At 46.7% G+C, this 21,854-nt stretch overlaps 1 protein-coding gene across 1 annotated transcript; it reads right to left on the bottom strand.

The window, feature by feature from the left end:
- Positions 1–1,527: 1,527 nt before the first annotated feature.
- SLC9A8 (solute carrier family 9 member A8) lies at positions 1,528–21,364 on the bottom strand. Its single transcript, XM_041417881.1, has 16 exons — positions 21,301–21,364; positions 20,520–20,697; positions 20,125–20,205; positions 16,036–16,094; positions 14,635–14,718; positions 13,592–13,693; positions 12,763–12,797; positions 12,061–12,204; positions 10,692–10,830; positions 9,414–9,519; positions 9,154–9,270; positions 8,385–8,467; positions 6,069–6,180; positions 5,418–5,638; positions 4,203–4,349; positions 1,528–3,024 (listed from the first exon to the last, which is right to left on the bottom strand). The coding sequence occupies exons 1-16, from the start codon at positions 21,307–21,309 to the stop codon at positions 2,893–2,895; spliced, it is 1,749 nt and encodes a 582-aa protein (XP_041273815.1). The 5' UTR covers positions 21,310–21,364; the 3' UTR covers positions 1,528–2,892.
- Between the last annotated feature and the right edge of the window lie 490 nt (positions 21,365–21,854).

Here is a 21,854-nt window from a genome sequence, read left to right as displayed (position 1 = left end):
GTCCAGGGGCAGGACTGGGAGCAGGACCAGCCTCCCCAGCAGCTCTGTGCTCCAGCAGGACCCCAAAACTCATCCACCTCCTGCTCCAGTCTGGAGGGTGAAGCCTGATGGAAATCCCATCAGCTCAAACCAGAGCTGCCCTCAGTAACGCCCAGGGAGGCTTTGCAGTCAGGCCCTTGTGCAGCTCCAGAACGGGCTGCTGCACAAAGCTGAGGGTGCACGTGGCCCTGGTCCTGCGCTGTGTCCCCTCCTGTGGCCTCAGCCTGTGCCACTGACCCTTAGGTGCAGCCCCAGAGCTGGAAACGCCTCAGGTGGGAGCTCACCTGGGGGCACAGGCACGGGGAAAAGCCAAAAGGTGTTTAATCAGCACAGGTCAGAGCTCTGCTCTGGCTCCCCAAAGGCTGGGCTCCCGAGGGGCAGGTGAGGACTCCTGGTTGTGGCAGCTTTGGAAACAGCCCGGAGCGCTTTGGTGTGCAAAGCAAAGCAGCATCTCTGCAGCCTGGAGGGTTAGCCAGAGCTCACCGAGCAGCAGCCCCTGCCCCAGCTGAGAGCATTAAGAAATCAAGTTCACTCTCGCACAGGTTTGCAGGTGACATCAAGTTAGGAAGGAGGAGCTAACTTGTGGAAAGAGGGTTAGGGTTTAATATTGGTCAGATAAAACTGGAAATTGTCTAAAGTAACTGCCAGAAATGTCAATGAAGAATGTTTATTTTTTAAGCATATTAAGTGAAAACTCCAAAAGGAGAAATGACTGACAGAAAGGCCATTGTATTGATGAATGAATATAAGCATTGGACACTATGGTAAAGACTCCTTTTGTTCCCAAACGAGAGAGTTAGCTTTGCTCTCCCAGAACACACGCTTAACTCCAAGTTTTGACAAGGTAATATTATGTTACGTTTGAGAACAGTTGGTTTTAAACCCAGCATCCGCAGTGTCTCACCGGGATCCTCAGAGCGATCCCCGCGCCCACCGAGCGCGGCCCGGGGCGCTGCCGCCGCCCGCCGCCAGAGGGCGGCAGCGAACAGCGCACCTGGCGGCGGGGGCGGCGCCACCGGGCCGGGAGCGGGAACGGAACGGGGGGACCGGGAACGGCCGGGGGGGAGCGGGAACGGAACGGCCGGGAGGGACCGGGAACGGCAGGGGGGAGCGGGAACGGCCGGGGGGGACCGGGAGAGACCGGGAACCGACGGAAGGGACCGGGAACTGCCGGGGGGAGCGGGAGGGAGCGGGAACGGCCGGGGGCCGCGGCCCTCGGGTACCTCAGCGGGACGGGGGCATTGCGGCAGCCCCGGAGGAGCTGCAGCTCCCGGACGTGAAGGTGAGAACAGCAGGAGTGACGGTAAGCGAATTCCGTCTGCTGGGGTCTGCACGGGTGACACAGGCTGATGGTCACACAGACCCGGGGGTGACACAAGCACCGCGGCTGCCACAGCCCCGGGACAAGCAGTGAGGCACAGGCACGGGAAGGGCGGCAGGGGACAAGATGGGGTATTTTGAAAAACTGCTCAGACAACAGGTGCGGGATTCTGAATACATTCTTGAACTTTTATTCTCTCGGTAGGTAAGCAGTGGATTAAAAAACTCAGCAGCAAAACCAGACCAAAACTAAGCCTCCCATCTTCAGAAACAAACGTGCGCATTTGCCTGTCAGATTTGGGTGCTGAACTGTAATTCACATCCTGGCAGTGGATATGCAAACGACCAAGGAGGAATTTGGCAGCAAACTGCTGCATGTGTCACCATGGCAAACGTGCAACAAACACGTTCAGGTGTTGGCAAGGCTGAGCAAACACTGGGCCATGGAGAACAAATGCAGTGATAACACAGATTCTGAAGCAGTGTAAGCAGAAGAGAAAAATGGGACAGCTTAATGGAAGCTGTTTGGCACTTCCCAGCAGAGGCTGCTTCAGCCACGTGCAATATTAATCTTTCTGTACCTGGATTAGATTTTGTAGGATCTTTTTCCTGATGTATGTGCTGCTTTTGCTTCCACTGAGGCTTAAAAATTCCACAGGTGAATTCTGGAGTGTTAGGGACACTTCATAAATTAGGCAAAACTGAAGCTGCTCTTTTCTAAGATTTGAAGCTGAAGTGCCAGCAGGGAGCAACTGCCAATTATAGAAACCCAACTGCAACTGGCTTTAGCCAAAGAAAGGAAACTACAATTTCAAACGCAGCTCTGTGCTGTCACAGAACCCATTTCCCCAAAACCATGCTATAATCAGTACTGTGGATCAGATCCCTTACTATAAAAACCAGAAAATCCCATAGAACAGAAATCACGGATTTCTTAAGTGACAAAACTGCATTTTCAGAGGTGATTCCCTGTATGTACAACATTGCTCTTGTCAAGGTATGCATCTTTTCTGGGTTCAAAATGTGCAAATTCCATAAATTATACGTTTCTTCCAGTCAGATTCCCTTACTAGTGCTGAAATAAATTCACAGTATAAACTGTCAGGACTCTTCATGCTGTGAATGAATATATTTATACATATATAAAAGGTAAAGTGCAATTTGTTGTTTTGCAGAGCCGCACACGGGCCCTGCACTGCAGCGTGTGGTCGCAGCAGGTTTTGGGACGGGAAGAAGCCCACCCTCGTTAACAATGTCATCATTTCATGGCAGAGGGTTCTGCTCTCCAACGGGCTGCCTGGAATTTGCAGCCTGAGCAAAAGGTTCTCCCTTCAGCCCACCCAGCGTCTGACCCTCGAGGGTTTCCCCTCCTGACCGGCGGCAGCAGAGCTGCGGTTTCCCCTGGACAGGGAGCGCGCGTGCAGGCTCGGCCTGGCGTGGCCTGGCTCGGCCTGGCTCGGCCTGGCGCGGCCGGGCTCGGCCTGGAGCGGCCCGGCTCGGCCTGGCTCGGCCGCTCCGGCGCAGGCCGCGCGCTCAGCGTGCCCCGGCCCCGCTCTGCTGCAGCAGCTCCTGCTCGTCGTCCTCGGAGCCCGAGGGGCCCTGGCGCACCTCCTCGTACCACTTGTTGGTCAGGGTCTTCATCTGGATGCGTCCGTCGTGCAGGTCCTGGGCAAAGCCAAGCACAGCACTGGCACCGCTGCACCAGCCCCGCGCCGGGGCTCTGCAGGGCCAGGGCAGCTCACACCCCTCGGGACAGCATCCGCCCCTGCCCTGGGAGCACGCTCTGCCTCCCAACAGGAAACACTGCTCAGGTGCTCGGTCACTAATTGCTGCTACAGATGACAGCTCTGCTGCTGGGTGTTTCTACCTGTGTTCTCCAGACAGTCCTGCTCTGTGTTTCAGCAATCCTAATGCTGGCTTTGACTCTCCCCCTCGTGCTCCCAGGGACACGGGGAAGCTTGTGGCCTGCCACGGTGATTCACATGCTTATTTTTCCAGCCTTTGGTTGCAATCTGGATGGCAGCCTGTGCTTTTGGCTACCAACTACGAATCAGATGTTTACTTTGGTTTCTTGATTCCTTTCTGGTTTTGCAATAAATGACCCTAGTTTTTGTAGGAAAGTGCTGAAATGGTACTTTTGAAAAGTACAAAACAAGAGGAAAAACAGTACTTTTGATCAGGCTAGGAAGATGGAATGTGCACTTACACAAAATTATCAACTCCATAGCCAAAATGCTTCCATGGGAAATTGGAAAAACAGTGAATTCTGTGACTAAGGAGCCTCAGATTTCTGAAGCATGGGAGTGAAAAAGGCACAGTATTTACACCTTGGGGCCACTCAGTGTTAAGTTACTGTCAGGTGTTGTTTTGCATGTCCAGCCCCAGAGCCCTGTCTCTGGGAAGTGAGCAGTCTGGAGAGCACAGGGTGCAATGCTGGTGCCTATGTCCAAGACAGAAACTGCACTCTGCAGCCACAGCACAGCTCCAGAAGGCACAGGACCACTGACAGTAAGAGGCAGGAACTGTGTGTGACAGCACTTTAAAAACTCTGCCCGAGTGGCAGCAGCAGCAGCCAGTGACTCCTGATGCCCTTCATGGCTCCCTGCCCCATTAAGGGCGAGTTCAGCAAATCCATTCACCAAGTTTAACTGGGGGAGCTCTGAGATGCTCACTTAATCCACCTTACAGAGCAGCTGCTCATTACAGCTGCTCTCTCTATGCATGAGCAATACACAGATGTCCCTCTGTCCCCACACAAGTCATGTGCACCATGAGCCCTGTGTGGTTCTGAGGACAACCAACTCGACCAGTTTCTCTTCTTCAAGAAAATAAGGAAGACTTACTTCTTGTGTGAGTCTTCTGGTGAAGAAAGGATTCAAATACTCCACATCAAGCCGCATAAACCCTTTGAGGTTCTGGCGTTTTATGTACTGGGCTTCGTATTCCTCCTCTGTGAGCTCTGACAAATGCTCAGATTCTACAGTGTTTCCCTAGAAAAATCACAAAGATCAGAATAACCCAAGAGAAGTGGCAGTCAGTCGTCCCACCACTCTGCTTCAGCCCCTGCTCTGTGGTCTCCCTTGCCACAACCAGTTGTCCTGCTGGCACAACATGGCAATGATCCCCATCCCAGCCTTGCAGGGCTTAGCACTGTATGAGTCTGTTCAGCTGTTGAATCCCAGAGCCACTTAGCTTCCCTTTCCATGCTGAAAGGGAAAAGACCTCAAATGTTCCATGTTTTGTGTTGTCACTATTGCTGAGAACAGGTTTCTACTGTGCAGGTTTTCTCTGTGAGCTGGACAATGCTTTAATGCAGCAAGCACCACTGCTGTCATTGTCCCACTGAAAACGAGCCCTGTCCCTGCACCCTGCCAGCATTCCTTGTGTGGGCAGTGCAAGGTAATTCTAAAGACTACAACCAACCTCATGCAAAGAGAAAATGTTCTTAAGGTCCTCCAGAACAACACCCTACAGATACTCTTCAATGGTTTAGAGAAAAACAGGGAAAAAATGTTCTGTGATACTTTTTATTCTCATCTTTTGCACAAGAGGTTCCAGAGTGGCTTTTGGCTTTGCCAGATCTCTTGCTTTGCCAGAAATTGCTTTAAAATAAAGTCCAGTCAGAGGGGGCTATTGTTATGACCTTCTCATGGCCTTTGAATTTTTCAAAGTAATTTCTATCTGCCTTTTATGATTAATTTCCATCTCACCCTGTACCAACTACTTTCTCTCTGTACATGACTCAATGCTCTATTATCTGCTTTATGCTTTTGCAGGGATTACTTTAATTTATACAGATCAGCCTGTAATTGGATTGAGTTAAGAGACTATTTCTCCTCCTCTTGTCCAAACACGTATTTTGTACAAACACTAACCAAACTCTGGCTTTGGGATATTTTAAAATTATATTGCTTGGCTTTGCCCTATTACCTTGGCTTTTTCTACTGCCTTCATCTTACTTTTCAGTAAAAAATCGTGTGCTAGTCCTGAAGAGTGTCTGAGCTGAAAAAAAACCCCAGGAAAGCCCAGTGGTGCTCTGAAAGAACCCCCAAACCAACCATCTTCTCTGTCTTGCTAAGATTGACGTCCTTCTTGCTCCTCTTGCGCGGTTTGGAGTCCTCGATGTCCACGAGCCTGATGAGGGGCATGGTGCCCCCTCCCAGCAGCAGGATGGTGAACAGCACGATGATGATGGTCGTGGTGCCGATCAGCTGCCGCTTCTCCATGGGCTCCAGGCCCAGGTGGAGGCTGAGGGCATAGGGAATGGCACCACGCAATCCTCGGGGGAGAGAACAGGGCAGCGAGGCAGAGTCAGCCAACAGCGACACCTGGGCACCCCGAGGCCCCAACAGCAACCCTGCACCCCCAAAAAAGGGCCTTTGCAATCCTGTGCCATGCCCAGCATCGGCCCCTTGGCTGCCCCCCTAAACAAGTCTGCATTTCAGACGCTGCTCTTCAAACTGGGAAGCTGCTGGGCCTAGACAGACAAGCAGCCTCCGCGCAGAAAAGCTCTCGTGGGGCTCAGCAGAGCAAAGTCCTCCAGCACAAAGGGGAAAGAGAAGATCTCCTTGCACTTGGGTTCCAGAATAGTGCAAATGTTCAGCTGAGTTTTGCTCAGCCAATGAGAAACCAGTTCGTCCTCGAGTGGGCCACACAATCAAAGAGATAAAACATTTTTCTGGTTCTCAGTATTCTGAGCTTTAACTTACCACTAAACCACATGATGAACATCATTTTGGGAGTGATTTTATGATCACGGAAAAAGTTGAGTAGGTAGGAAAGCGGAAAAATATTCACTGCTCTACCAAAGAGAACCAGCACCTGGAAAACAGAAATAAAAGCAAAAGACCATTTGATGTGTTGCATCCACGAGGCCCCAGTTGCAGCTGGGTTTACAGGGCAAGGTGAATATGCTCTTTTTGCTCACAGGCAGGTGTGCTGCTCCATGAACAGAGAGAAACCCCTCAGCACAGGGCATTGTGGAATTTTGCTCCTGAAACATTTTGTCTGCTTAACTGAAACGAAATCAGACCTGTCACTGATGGAGACCAAGTTGCTTTCCTTATAGTAAATAAATGGAACCCAGGAGACATTCCAGGGAGACCAAGAAGTACTTTGGGTAAAAGTGCTCCTCAGTTCAGCTCCTTTAATCATTCCCCTGGTGCAGCAGCCAAGAGGCAATAAGGTATTTCTATTGTCTCCCCGTGGCCCAGTTGCTCAGAAAGGCCAGGAGCCAAACAAATAGCACGTCAGCCTGTTTCTCAACATGTCCCTGGGTATGGCTATAAAACATACCCCACACTGAGGCAACACTTCTGAGAGCAGAAAAGAAAAAAAAGGGGACTATTGATTTAATGGCAAACAATTAACAAACACAGAGAAAACTTTAGCTCAGAAAAAGGCAAGGTTTTCTCAGAGCATTGTTTTTAAGCTCCACTACAAACAGACCTTGATAAGGTAAATATCCTAGAATTAGTCAGCAGGATCCTTGAAGGGCTGTGCTGTTTTCCTTTATGAATCAGCCCAGAATTACACAATTTGCATTACGCCTGAGAGAGCAATGCCACACAGAAGGAAGTGTCACACCTTAGATATACATTAGCTAGGGAAGCTGTGTGCAGTGCAGGCAGAGCAGCTCCCTGTGCTGATATCCCTGTCTGGGGAAGCTGCAGGTAACAATCCTCCCCTTGAACTGAACGGGCACACTGCAGCACACAGCTGGAAATGCACCCACACTGCCCTCCCTGCACCCTGCAGGAGGGAACACACTGCTCATGCTGACACTAAACCATTATAATGGCAATCAGGGACGTGTTTGTAATGCAGGAACATGTCATTTCTTCAAAGGTTTGGTTTGCAAAAGGAACTGGAAAGGCTCTAGGACTGAGCTGCTTCTACCACTGCTTCCAAAAACCTCCATATGTGAAGATACTGGTTTTGCAAGTAGCTTTTTATATTAGAAAAACATTAAAAAATACCACTCAGACATCTCTATGTGGCCATCAATCTTATGGCAAATGCTGACATTAAACCATTGTAATGGCAACAGGTGGAGGCAAGCCCCATGTGAAACATAATCCACAGAGTCACTGCACTAAGGCATGCTGAAGTGGCTTTAAAAACAAAAGGAGCCAGGATTTTTAATAAAAACCTATAAATCACAACAATTATTCTAAAGTCTTTTAACTGTAAGGTGTTTCCCCCTCCCCAGTACCAAAAATGCATCTAAAAAGATATGGAAGGAAGTAAATACCTACTATGCACCAGATGACAAAGGACATTTCAAACTTGTGAGGAAAACTAAAAATTGACAGGCCAAGAAATGCAAAAACACACGTTTCTGAAAAAGAGAAATCACATTTAAGTAAACAATTCTAGAAAACCTTTTCTATTCCTGTTATTAATTACTACATACAGTACATAAAATGGGATTTCCTGATCAAACCCTGGAGAGCTGCTGGTGCTCACTAAGGAGTGGTTAAGTTCCCTGTGCAGCAAAGCCACTCCCTGCCACACTGCATCCTCCTGCAAACAACACAGAATTCACTCTGGCAGCCCCCAGAAATCAGGGACATGTTTGTAATGCAGGAACATATCATTTCTTCAAAGGTTTGGTTTGCAAAAGGAACTGGAAAAAAGGCTTTAGGACTGAGCTGCTTGTACCACTACTTCCAAAAACCTCCATATGTGAAGTTACTGGTTTTGCAAGTAGCTTTTTATATTAAAAAAAACATTAAAAAATACCACTCAGACATCTCTATGTGGCCATCAATCTTATGGCAAATGCTGACATTAAACCATTGTAATGGCAACAGGTGGAGGCAAGCCCCATGTGAAACATAATCCACAGAGTCACTGCACTAAGGCATGCTGAAGTGGCTTTAAAGACAAAAGGAGTCAGAGGATTTTTAATAAAAACCTATAAATCACAACAATTATTCTAAAATCTTTTAACTGTAAGGTGTTTCCCCCTCCCCAGTACCAAAAATGCATCTAAAAAGATATGGAAGGAAGTAAATACCTACTATGCACCAGATGACAAAGGACATTTCAAACTTGTGAGGAAAACTAAAAATTGACAGGCCAAGAAATGCAAAAACACACGTTTCTGAAAAAGAGAAATCACATTTAAGTAAACAATTCTAGAAAACCTTTTCTATTCCTGTTATTAATTACTACATACAGTACATAAAATGGGATTTCCTGATCAAACCCTGGAGAGCTGCTGGTGCTCACTAAGGAGTGGTTAAGTTCCCTGTGCAGCAAAGCCACTCCCTGCCACACTGCATCCTCCTGCAAACAACACAGAATTCACTCTGGCAGCCCCCAGAAATCAGGGACATGTTTGTAATGCAGGAACATATCATTTCTTCAAAGGTTTGGTTTGCAAAAGGAACTGGAAAAAAGGCTTTAGGACTGAGCTGCTTGTACCACTACTTCCAAAAACCTCCATATGTGAAGATACTGGTTTGCAAGTAGCTTTTTATATTAAAAAAACCATTAAAAATACCACTCAGAGATCTCTGTGTGGCCATCAATCTTATGGCAAATCTTAGCAGGAGCCTGCAGGATGGGAGAGAGATTTACTGCAAGTTTTATCCAGAGTGGCAGGAAAGGTGACTTTTGAGTGCCTTGCAGCCTCCACTCTCAGGAATTCTTCTCTTAAAGACAAGCACCATGGACACACAAATGCCTGGATGCAAATTCACCCCTCTGCTGCTGCCAGCAGAACCAGCGTTCCATGCAGTGAAATTTTAAACTTTAGTACTGGGTTTAATGGCAGGCAGCACCTACCACACATGAAAGCCACGGTTCTGAGTGTCTGCTGCATCAGGATCTGTGTCACCGGGGACAGGTTGTGGTGTGTGTAGTGAGACATCACAATGCCAGAGAACAGGATTGCCATGATACCTGTGGGCAAGAACGTGGCAGTCAGCAGAAGACTCTGACTGCTGAGACCCTCCAGAGTCACCTTCTCACAAGGCAAAACCTGCTTCTGCAGCAAGACAAGTATTTTAACACATCAGTGTGGTCAGAGCTCTTTTGCTACTCACCTGAGAGTGAGATCCCTTCTGCAAGTCCATAAGGAAGGTAAGCAAAGATAATCATCATGCCAAATTCTAGGGAAGGTGTCTTCCTCAAATCAATGTGCTTTAGTACGTTCACACGGAAATGTTACGGAAAAAGTACATTAAAAAACAAATCAAAGAAATACTTTGATGTGTTCATTCCGGTACAAAACAGTGATTATGCTTAATGTCCTTCTCTACTGAATAGCCAATAAAATCTACATACTGGCCTTCAACTCAAGTATGGAAAGATTAGTAATTTCTTATGAGAGGAATGTTTCTTATAGAAGCTACTGCTGGTAGAAGTCTGTCAGAAGACAGAGCTAGAGACAAAAAAAGATCTCTTATTGATGTGCCTCTACAATACTGATAAAAACAGGTAAATTAAATACTTCTGAGGCACAGGTAACTGTAAAGGGCAAACAAGCTGCTTTTCTCTTGCACTTAGTATAATTTATATGAGTCAAAGAAATGTTGAATATCTGTCTCTCTCTTTTGTTGTGATGTATGGGATAATTTCAAAGTTTGCTGAATTATGCTGATGAATCAAAAGGGGAAATAAGTGTGTATTTAATCAAACATTCTCTTCCTGTTGTTTACAAACAAGGTGTTTGGCAGTGTGTCCCAGCTGACACAGGTACAGCTGCACAGCCCAGAGCACACAGTGAAGTCAGAGCTGGCATTAAACAAGCCCAAAGAGTAACAAAGGTGTCTGGGCTACAGCAAACAGCTTTCCTGATCTCAGCAGAGCAGCTCCTGCCTTGTTCAGCAACCAGTTCATGGGAGTGGAAGAGGCAAAACAGAACCCAGGGTAAATCCAAACAGAACAGTGTCTGCATTCAGCTGCCTGCACGTGATCCATAGGGACAAACGAGCTGGGCTGACTCAAAGGCCCCAGGGAAAAGCAGCTTTTTTTCCTTTTTAATTAACTGTTTTATGTACATAAAAAAGAAGCCATATGCTTGTTAAAATGGATTGGTATTGAAATGGAATTAATATATTTTGAATTTACAAAGCAATTACCATATCTTATAACACTCCAATGCACATAAGCTATTATACAACATTTCAGACCTTAATTATGTTCATAAAAATTTGATGCCACTTTTAATACACTTCCTTGCACACCAACATAAAACCAAAATAATGTCTAATAAGAAATATCCTCTATGAAATGCTGGAGAAGATGGGAAGAAAAATACTACTAGAATGTTGCAGCTCACCAATGTATACATACATATCACCAAAATTAAAAAAGGATATTAATGCAGAAATAAGACCAGTAAGTGTGCCAAGTGCTGCAGAGCCAAAGAACATCTTGAGAAAGTAGCCCAGTGCCTGTAGGAAGGTTTGCCATCCACTTACATCTGACATATTTTCCCTTGTCAAACCTTCTGCTGTGCTAGATACAATTAAAAGAAATAAAAAGAAATGGTTATACATTCTAAGCCCGGATCCAAAAATATCAAACATCTTTTGAGCATAACAACAAAAAAGACTCCCATTCCTTTGTTGCTACCACTCTTAAAAGGCTTTTACTGTGATATATATAACAAGAGGAATGTCAAAAGATGTTAAATCAAGCCTCAGTGTAATCCCCAAAGGGAAACCTAATTCTGCTAAAAACCCAGCATTGCTCCTCTGAAGGATCCCAGAATGGCATAAATAGGCTATGCTGATGGCCAGTGTTTGAAAACAAGGTTCAAACTTTGAGAAGGAAAAGAAACACATTTTACAGTGGTAAAAACTCATGTGATCCTCTGAGAAGAACATGTGAACAGGAAGAACTCTCATCAAATATTTAGGTGTGGATGAGAGACAAGACGGTCACTGAAGGAAAACAAAACAGCTCTTAACAGGAAAGGGGAGAAACCTCTTTGAATTTCAGGAACATATTTCATGAAAATTCTGTGCAAAGAACACACAGATTCTAGCTCATGTTTCTTTTGGCTGCTTTTAGCCTTCAATATCTTCCCTGAAAGCACCACAACTGTAATCAAAGCAATTAATCCATTAGAAAATTGCTCTGACTTCACTACCTGCTTGGCTCAGCTGTTCCTTCTATACATTCACAGTCATCTATTGGCTTCAGCAATAAGATGAAGATCTATCTGCCCATTCTTTACCCTTTCAGCCCCAAAGAATCACCACAGGCCTAAGATAAGGATCCTGGATGTTCCTCTTTCCTGCAGCCCCAACACAAACTCAACCCCACGGCATGGATGTGCTGTATTCCCCCCAGCCACAGTGGCACTGGGCACAAGCCAAGGGCAGGGAGACACAGCAGCTCTGGGAGGTGAACACTGCAGTGCCTGACAGGTGGGGCTCCTGCTGCCAGGACCCTCAAAGGAAAGAGAGCTGGTAATGAATGGAACTAGAAAGAATCAGTGATCCAGGGGCAGGGAGATAAGGCACTGAGGCAGGGTAATGAGGCAACCATTTGCTGTCCCCTGCCCGTGCAGTGCATGTTATGGACTGCTTCTGACACAGAAGCACCCCACAAGATTCAGCCTCACACCTGAAACACACACTGTGCTCCAAATGAAGATGGAAGAACAACTGCACACAAAAAAACAAACAGAAAATGATGTAGTTACTGTTTCCACAATCACTGCGGCTCCAACGCACTTACTTGGTCAGGACAATTGAGACTGCATCGTTGAGAATACTTTCTCCAAAAACCAACATGTTCAGCACAGGATCCACATTGAGGGCGTTGAAAATGGCAATAGTAGCCACGGGGTCAACTGCAGATATTAACGAGCCGAATGCAAAGCTGGGAGAACACAAAAGAGGAAATTGGATGAAAGAAAAACATCTACTAGTAACTTACAGGAACAACAGTAACAAAGCCCATTTGTGTTACAGTTTCTGCAAAGTTATTTCTTTCCAGTCACAGGAACTTGGCCACTTGCCAAGTTCTTGAAAAATTTACATTATTGATTCTGAAAAATTTGTTCTGTCTTTTAAGAGGGGAAGTGGACAAGGAAGTTATACCCTTATCACAAATATTAATAATACCAACTAATCAAGGTTTACAAATCTTAAAGTTTGGTTAAAATACCCGGTATGTCTCTAAAGAAATCACTGAGCACAGAACAGAACAGACTAGAATGCAAAAGAATGGAATATAATACAACACTATTTGGAAATCAGGGTGTGATAAATAGGGTATAGAAGTGTTCCATCTATTTCTTAGTTTCACATACAATGTTGAATCTCAGCAGTCTAAACACTGACCAAAGGAGATGGCCAACTGTAGTGCATTTCCCACCTGCAGCTATCCTGAAGAAAGCTTTATTTCATATACTACACCATTTCCCCAGGAGCTTACCTGTCTGTCATGTTGAGTTTATAAATTACATCAGCCTGAAAGAATAGGCAGAACATAATCACAATTAACTGTGGTGTTCTTCTGTTCTTAAAATCAAACTATTCATCAAATCCCAAGTTCATTATTAAGAAAAATGCACAGTAGTGATGCTGTCCAGTTTAACACTGCCCTCCAACAGTAATCTACTGCCACAATTCTGGTCACCCAAGATCAGGGAACTAGAGCAGAGTCAGGTGAGCAGAGTAACCAAGACATTCAGAGCAAGAGAAATCTGAGTGGCAAATATGAAAATGTAGAATGCTTGGCCTTCCAGAATGAAGTCTGAGAGAAAAGATAAATATCTGTGTCTACATGTAACCAATGGGAAACACCAAACCACAGAAGCAAAAAAAAATAAAAATATTGTAGAGTATAAGATGGCTCTAGAGAACACAGGTTTTGGAACAGCCTTCCAACAGGAAGATTGGCAAGTTAGAAAAAGTAAAAGTCAAGTCTTAATTGCTTTTCCCATGACACATGCTGTGTCACAGAGTGGCTCAGGGTGGGAGGGACCCCTGAGGTCACCCACCCCAGCCCTCCTGCTCCACAGGGCCCTTGGAACACGTCACCAGGCTCGTGTCCAGAGAGCCCTTGAGTAGTCCCAGGGAGGAGGCTCCACAGCCTCTCCAGCATTTCCATGGAAGGGGTGTGTAACACTGCCTTTGTGAGAGCAGAGAACTGGACTTTGTGACCCAGGAATTCACTTCCACTCTGTTTGTCTGCTCTTGGAAAAGGGACTTTCAAGCAACAAGCCAGATAAACTTAAGTGCTTCAAAGCAGTAATTCTTACCCGGCCCAGGAAGTAGATTCCTCCACCTACAATGAAAGCTGATATTGCAGTGCCAAACACTGAGAACAGAATGATGGAACCAATGTTCTGAAAAAAATTACCCTGGAACACAGTAACAAAATAAGTAAATTAGTACAAATGGCCTGAGGGAAGACTCATGTTTGGGTTTCCATTTAATTAGATTCTAACTCACAGCTGGGTTTCTGATTAGAAAGGCTCAGTTTGGTTCCAGGTACCCCAGGACACACATCCACACCATCTGCCTAGAGAGACTGCTGCTCTCCTGAGGACAACAGCAATCCCCCTGATTCCAGGACTGATTCCCAGTCTGGCACCATAACAAGAACCCAATCCTCAGGCAAACAGCTGGATGTTCACCAGCACTTAGACATATTCCCCACCTGGCAAAAGTGCAAGTTAATCCCTCTGCTGGAGACAGGGCATGTGAAAAAGGCTTGTACACTGCCCAGCTGCTAGTCCATTGCTTGTGGTTTTGTATGGAAAGGTCTCCAGTGTTGGTAGCAGCTCCTGGTGCCACCATGGCCACCGTTCCCTCCCTCTCCTGCAGCACAGCTGGAGCAGAAGGGCTGCACCAGGGAGCACCAAAGCCCCTCAGCCAGGACAAGAGCTGTGAGAAATGCCCGTGGAAGCACGGGCCCCCAGGCAAGGGTCACAACCCTACACACATTTTCCTCTTCTTTAGCTGTGGAGTGACCCCACTTTCCCACTTCTGATCTCACACCTTCCCACTTCTCCTCCTTCACAGCAGCCCTTGTACAGCTCTGTGAGGTAAGAAACCTCTCCAGCCAAGGAAAACCTCGGCTGTGCTGTACCTGACACCTTGCCAGCACTCAGTTATCAGCAACAAGCTACACCCCCTGCACTCTGGGTTCAAGAGGTTTAAATTTTGCACTCTCAATTCCCTAATGATTAATATAATGGAATTTAATGCAATTATCCTAAGCTTCACGGAGATAACTAAAAGCAGAATCTGTTCCAGACAAAACCTCAACATTCAAAATGAGTGTCTGGCAGGGACTGACCTTGTGCAGTGAATATCCAGATTCAAATATAATAGGTGGAAGCAAAAGCAGAAAAAACATATTTGGACGAAACATTTCTTCTTCCTGAAAAAAAAATCATTATAATTTCAGGGATACCATCATTATTGAATTAACATCAAATCTTCCAAAAGAAAAGCTATAAAGCTATTAAAAAAATAGTGATGGGAAATGAAAAATCTTTCTCCCTTCTTATCATGAAGTAGCAGACTCCAGAACAGTAGACTATTCCAGGGCTGCTACTTCTATTGTTCTTTCTCAACCCAGTGATACAAAACGAGGAGTTACTTATTTTAAATTACTGTCTCCAAAAAAGCTGCATAGAAAACAGGTTATTTATGGTACAGGAAAAATCTTCCTAGTTCCACAAAAAGTATTCTCACTTTATCTGAGAGTCTGGAAATCTGTAAGGACTGCCAAGGAACAGTGACCTCTTGGCCACTGTTTGAACAGAACAGGTTAACTGGGAGTTTCACTGGAAAACTCATCACCTGACAAGAAAATCCCATCACCAGCCCAGTGCCCCTGCAGGTGACCAGGCTCAGGTGACACACCACCTGAGGGGCCTGAGGCTGGGTTCTTCTCAGCAAATGGCATTTCTGCCTGAATGGAATGGCACTATTCTGATGGCTCCTTTTTGCCATCGCAGTGATATAAATGGAACCCACCGTGAGGTAAGATGCTATTTTTTTGTGTCCTCAGTCTTTGTCACTTATCTCATCCCCTGGCTTGCACTGCTCATGCTGTACCCCCAGCCTGGCACCCTGGTTTTTCTGCTGGCAGAGCAGGCACAGAAGGCAAATGAATCCCAGCTGAGGGGCCAGTCTCTTTACCCACCTGCTTCTCCCCTCCTGGTCAGGCAGGAGCCGTCACCTCCGCAAGCACTGATTAACTTGTTTAAACCCAGGGTAAACAGCTGATGGACTGTTCTGTTCTAACACCAGCTTTCAAAACAGAGGTACTCATCTCTTTAAAGTCTCATGCCTGCCTGTACCAGTAATAATCATCTTAAAGGATTTGGGGGGCTTAGAAAACAAAACTCATCCTTTGGACTGCAAGGCTGCAGCCCACGAGTGTGTGCTCCTGTCAGCACAGCCACTGCACCTGAACAAACCCACAGGGCTGAGCCACTGCACTCCACAAGAGCCCCTGAAACCAGAGCTGGACAGGGAATTGAGAACAATGGAAAGGAAGGACTGTGTTTCTGCTGCGTGGAAGCAGAGGAAAATGAAACATGAGGACTCTGCCTATCAGCTGCGCTAGCCAAGAACCACCACAAGCACAAGGTCTTGGTGGTGAACCCGAATGAACAGGTATTACAAAGCCTTTTTCGTAAGATTTAGGGATTTTTCTACAATTAAAAATTAATTGTTACAACTGTACCTTCCAGTTGGCCAGCTTTTGAGCCTCTATGATTTTTATGAAAGCTCCCATAAGGATACCTAGGAGAGAATAAGAAAACATTCTGAAATAGCAACGAAATGTGTCACTGTTTATCAGCTCTCCAAGTTTTAGAAGTGAAAACAAGGCAAAACACAGTGCAGCAAGTCAGTTTCATTCCTAAACCATGAAAACACTGAGTGGTGTTGGGTTTAATCCCCACATACCCAGTTTCCAATATGTTACATAACTGCAGAGCTTCCCTGCACAACAGATTGTCTCTTGGGATATCCCAGCTCCAAACAGAACGACTGAGAGTGTGATGCTCACTGGTTCAGAAAGATAACAGGCTTAACTGCTCAAAAACACTTCACATCTGAGCTGCACTCAAACGAAATTTCACCTTTCTTGCTGAAGAATCAGGAAGTTATGAGTTAGGCATCTGTGCTTCATGTCACTTCAATATTATTTGCAGTTAAAGCAGCTTAAATGAAATCAGTCTTCTCCACAGAAGTGAATTTTGTTTGAATGAAATCATAGCACTTTCTGGCAATGAAGAAGGCAACAAACTCTGATCAGGGTGGAGATCCTGTCAGAACTGTTTTCCAAATGAATTACACACTGTTTAAGTCATGTAGAAATAATGCAAATACAGAAGATAGAATTTTATCAAGGCTGCTGCAAACTCAGTGGCTAAAGGTTATAGCACTCTTTCCTCCCATATATCTTCAAACACAAAACTGTAACAAGATCTCTTCTGGAAGTCACGAAGATAACTCATGAACTGTCATTAATTGTTTTCAAGTAGTTATAGGGAACTTGTCTTCAGCCAGATTTCAGATCTGTGCTTCTGCATAGTTGTGTTTTATAATTTACAGAACGGAGACTTCACAGTCAAACACTGGGACAGAAGCCAAATACTCCAAATGAAAGGTACAGAGTGTCTGAGAAGCCTGAAGTATGCCTTCCTGTAACTCATTTTAAGTGTGCTCTTCTGTAACTCATGAGACCTCCTCCCATGCTGCAGCTAACAAAAGAGTCTCACAAACAGAATCACATGGATTACTGCTGATGGATGTGTCACACACACAAAGCCATGAGGCCCAAGCCTTCCTTTATACAAAAATCTGGGAAGGCATCGGTCCCAGAGGGTAGAAATAATTGTTCCATGAAATGGTTTCTATGGAAAGGAAGAGGAAAACATAAATGAAGGAACATCAAAGGTCTGCTGCTCCTTGAAGGACGGAATGCAGATACAGCCACTCACGTGCCACACACATTTACAAACTACTCTTTCTTTGTTATAAAATGAATGAATGCAGGTCTAGATCAGCTGTTTCTACTAAATCAGTTTTGTCAAGGGGCTAATTAGAAGGGTAAGTCTGTAACAGTTAATCTAGACTTCCTTTTTTTGAAAATTTTATAGGCATTTTCTTATCGCAACTAACCTTTCATTTTCCTGAGAACATGTTAAAACTCAGTAACAAATCAAAGAGAAAAAACATTTCTGGAAACTATTTTTACCAACAAAATTCCAGCAACTTATAAGGATGAGGATCAAAATCCAGCCTCAGAGAATGCACTCCCACCCTGTCCACCAGGAGAGACACACCCTCCAGAAAACAAACCAGAAGCTTCCGAGCAGCTTAGACAATGGGAGGAAAACACTTGTGAAAATCATACCTCTCTTCTCTGCTGCCACTTTTATTAGCCTTCAATAACTTCCTGAGAGGATTTACTTAATTTACAAGTCTAAACAGGACACACCTCACTTCTGGCACTGCTGGCAAAACTGGATACTTGAAACTCAAGCTGTGCTCTTGCAGCTGTGCAGAGCATTAGCAGGACCAGAGGGCTGAGCTGGCAGCTGCAGGGGTCACACAGCTGCTGTACTACCACAGGCCTCAGAGCACTGCAAAAAACACTGAGCCTACAAACTAACTCCATAAAGCTGCAATAACACAGGACATCAGTTACCTGGGCTGCTCCTGGCTGCAACACCCTGCTGACTCACAGGAATTGCATCTGCTGCTCTCCCATTGCCTCACTGGGGGACAGACTGCTGTGGTCCACCCCAAAACCCAGCTGAGCACTTCCTGCACAGCCTCTGACCAGAACACAAGAGATGCAGCACTGCTCCTCCTGACCCACCCTGAGAGCAGCAACAGCCCTGGCAAGGAGCTTTCCTGTTTCTTGAACAGGATTTTGCTGGGGCTCACAGGAGCACAGCACACACCACTACTAAATCCAACAGCTAAAACCCTTCTCCTGCAGCTGAGACGCCAGTAACAAGAAACAGAAAGAGGAGAATGTCTGTGCCTCTGCTGCTCTGCACAGCTCAGCAGGAGCAGGGACACAAGCTGGCCCAACACTTGTGCTCTGCACTGCCCAGGATACACAGAATGATTGCAAAACAATCCAAAACTAAGCCAGCAAGAGCAATCACTATACTGCTGCATTTTATATCAGAGATTATGTTTAAATTTAATTAGCTGTTTAACAGCCATGGTAACTAACCTCATCTGAAACCAAATCAACACCCTGTACTTGGGTTTTTGTGTACAAAGCAGAAGGATACTGAAGGGACAGTGATGTCCTTTTGGCACCTTTCAGGACACTGAGAGATACACTCACAAGACATCTCACCTGTCCACAGCAATAATGCAAGGAGGGAAGGAAAGGGAAGCGTGTCAGCAGTGAACCAAGCACTGGGTGGTTCCTGTGAGGATGACAACGTGAGGCAGGACAGCTGCAGCAGCTCTGATCAGTCAGGCACAGAACCACAAAGGCACAAAAGGCTGAGGGATGAATGATGCTGCTATGAAGATCAGGGGAGTGTGCAACACCCAGCACCAGGACAGGATCCTCACCCACCTGTTTGTTTTTCTGTTGAACAGAAATACTGAAACTCACTCAGGGCTTTGCAAGTAAATGCTGCTTGAAGCTCCAAAATCTGCCATGTGAGAAACATGATGTGGTCTCCAGCACACACAGTTATCTACAAATGCAGGGAGTCACACTGCTGGAAAACATGCTTCTCTTTCTGCCAAGTAACAGCTCTAAGCTCTTCTCAATCTAGCACCCAAGATGCAAGGAGATCTCTGCTTTCCAGGAATCATAACTTACTGACAAGCACCAAGAAGCTCACTTGCTCCAAATGAGAAACTGTGTAAAAATACAGCTAAGAAATATGAGAGAAGGTACCAGCCTAGCCCAAAATCAAAAAACCCTACCTGCTCAACCAGTAATATAGTCCTTTCAGCTGCCTTGGGATTATAACTAAGCATCTTTGTCTTCTTGTATTTTTAGAACAACTGTCAGTGAAAGTAGCATCAGCAAGAGAAGCAAAAATATCACAGAATCTTGCAGACAAGTCACAGCTGAAAAATTGGTGCTGGGAACGCTCAGACCAGGTTCTTTAAAATCAGACAGAAGCAGAGAAAATGACAAATGTATTTTGCCTGATTTGCTCCTCAATTACAAATATATAAATCAGGAGCAACAGCATACAAATAAATTAAATTACCCTGGCATAAAACTATAGGCTCAGAAATACTCCAAATTTATTCCAAATTAAGTACACATTTGATCTCCACGAAGGGTGACACTCTTGTGACTCTAGCCATAGGAAGAGCTCTTGTCATGGTACCTCTGGGACAGCTAAGGATCTGGCAGTCCAGGTGAGTTTTTGGGGTAGCTGCAGTCCCCAGCTACATTAAAATCCCAACCTCAGACATTAATCTGCCAACACCAATATGAACACATGTACCACCTCAAAGGCTGGAGCCTCATGAGCAGGGAGTGCTGCACATCTTGTCCCACCCTGAGGATGCAAACCAGAGGAAGATGCCACAGTGCTCAGGCAGTGACATCCCTACAGGTGCCATTTTCCTGGGCCAGTCTCTGTGTGCATGCTCACTTCTTTATTTCTTCAATCAATGTAACTCTGTGAATTACTTGTTTTCTTCACTGAATGCAGTTTGCTGTATCTCCAGTGATGGCTAACACACAACACAGCATTATCTCCAGTGCACACTACTGACAGTCCCTGGATGAACACAAATCCAACACAAAAATGTCATGGCTACTCACCTAAGGAAACAACAGCCACGCTCTCTGGTAAGAAATGAAGCCGGTATTCTATCAGTAAGTGCACCAATATGATGCAAATAGCTGTGAAGGGGAAAGAATGGAGATTCAGGAGTGTTGGAAAAGAATAAAATATATTTTAAGTGGTATTTTTAAAATACACAAGTAAACTTCTCCTAATGATTTAGCAGACTTCACTTTGGCAATACACCAGGAAGCACCAGTGTAAGCAGTGGCTTCCACCACCATAAATGTCCTAAATCCCCGTGCCTGTGCAAAATCCCACTTCTCTGAGAGAACCAGAGGAGAAATAAAGCACTCTGATTTTGAGCTGGCCTATGTCCTCAGACACAGACCACAGCTAACAGAGATTAACAGACTTTCAGTTCATCATTCACCTATAACAAGAAGACTAAAAAAAATCGTCATGCCACTAGACTGCTCCTCTTGCTGTGCCTGGACTCCAGTCTGAACAGGAAGGATGGGCTTGGGAGCCGTAGGTGCCACCAGCTTGGTGGTAGCAGCCAGCAGAGTGTGGAGGGTGGCATTGATGACTTCATGGGTGGCATTTGCAGACCTGTCAGGATAATATAATATTATATGATGATACTGGATAATACAATATATGATGATAGTGGATAATATAATATTATATGATGATATTGGACGGGAGCAGCACGACAAAGCCCAGCAGAGATGTGCACACAGCACCGCACCACACTGACCTCGCCCCGGTGACCAGCTCCTCACGGTGACCAGGCCCTCACGGGGACCAGGCCCTCACGGTGACCAGGCCCTCACGGTGACCAGGCCCTCACGGGGACCAGCTCCTCACACAGGCCCTCACGGGGACCAGCTCCTCACGGGGACCAGCTCCTCACGGTGGGCACGGCCGGCGCGCCCGGCTGGGCACGGGGACAGCCCCGGTGCGCACGGGAAACAGCCCCAGTGTGCACGGGAACAGCCCCAGTGTGCACGGGAATAGCCGCAGTGTGCACGGGAGTAGCCCCGGTGTGCACGGGAACGGCCCCGGTGCGCACGGGAATAGCCCCGGTATGCACGGCACCAGCCCCGGTGTGCACGGCACCAGCCCCGCTGCCGGTCCCAGCGCCTCCGGCACCGCGGCCGCCTCCAGCGCCGAGCCCTGGGCACCGCGCGGGGCCCTCGTACCGCCCGCACCTCCGCCATGTTGCCCGGCTCACGCTCCCACGGCGCCCCGCGCGCCGCCGCTTCCGGCGCTCGGGCGGGCACGTCCGGCCGCGCGCGGAGGCGACAGCGGCGGAACGGCCGCGGGCGCGCGCCACCGGGCCGTCACGTGACAGCGGGGCGGCGGCGCCTGGGGCGCTCCCTGTCGGCGGGGGCAGCGGCAGCAGCGCCGCCATCGCTCGCTGTCTGCAGGGCCCCCATCACTCCCTGTCCTCAGAGCCGCCATCGTGTCCTGTCCCTCAGAGCCACCATCACTCCTTGTCCCCAGAGCCAGCACTGCTCCTCATCCCCAGAGCTGCCATCGTGTCCTGTCCCTCAGAGCCGCCATCACTCCCAGTCCCCAGAGCTGCCATCGTGTCCTGTCCCTCAGAGCCGCCATCACTCCCTGTCCTCAGAGCTGCCGTCGTGTCCCCCGGGCTGGAGCCAGAGCCACCATTGCTCCTCATCCTCAGAGCCGCCATCGTGTCCTGTCCCTCAGAGCCACCATTGCTCCTCATCCTCAGAGCCGCCATCGTGTCCTGTCCCTC

The sequence above is a fragment of the Onychostruthus taczanowskii genome, unplaced genomic scaffold, assembly GCF_017590055.1.
Source record: "Onychostruthus taczanowskii isolate IOZ18803 unplaced genomic scaffold, ASM1759005v1 scaffold57, whole genome shotgun sequence".
Classification (NCBI taxonomy): Eukaryota; Metazoa; Chordata; class Aves; order Passeriformes; family Passeridae; genus Onychostruthus; species Onychostruthus taczanowskii.
This window is presented reverse-complemented; position numbering and strand designations above follow the sequence as displayed.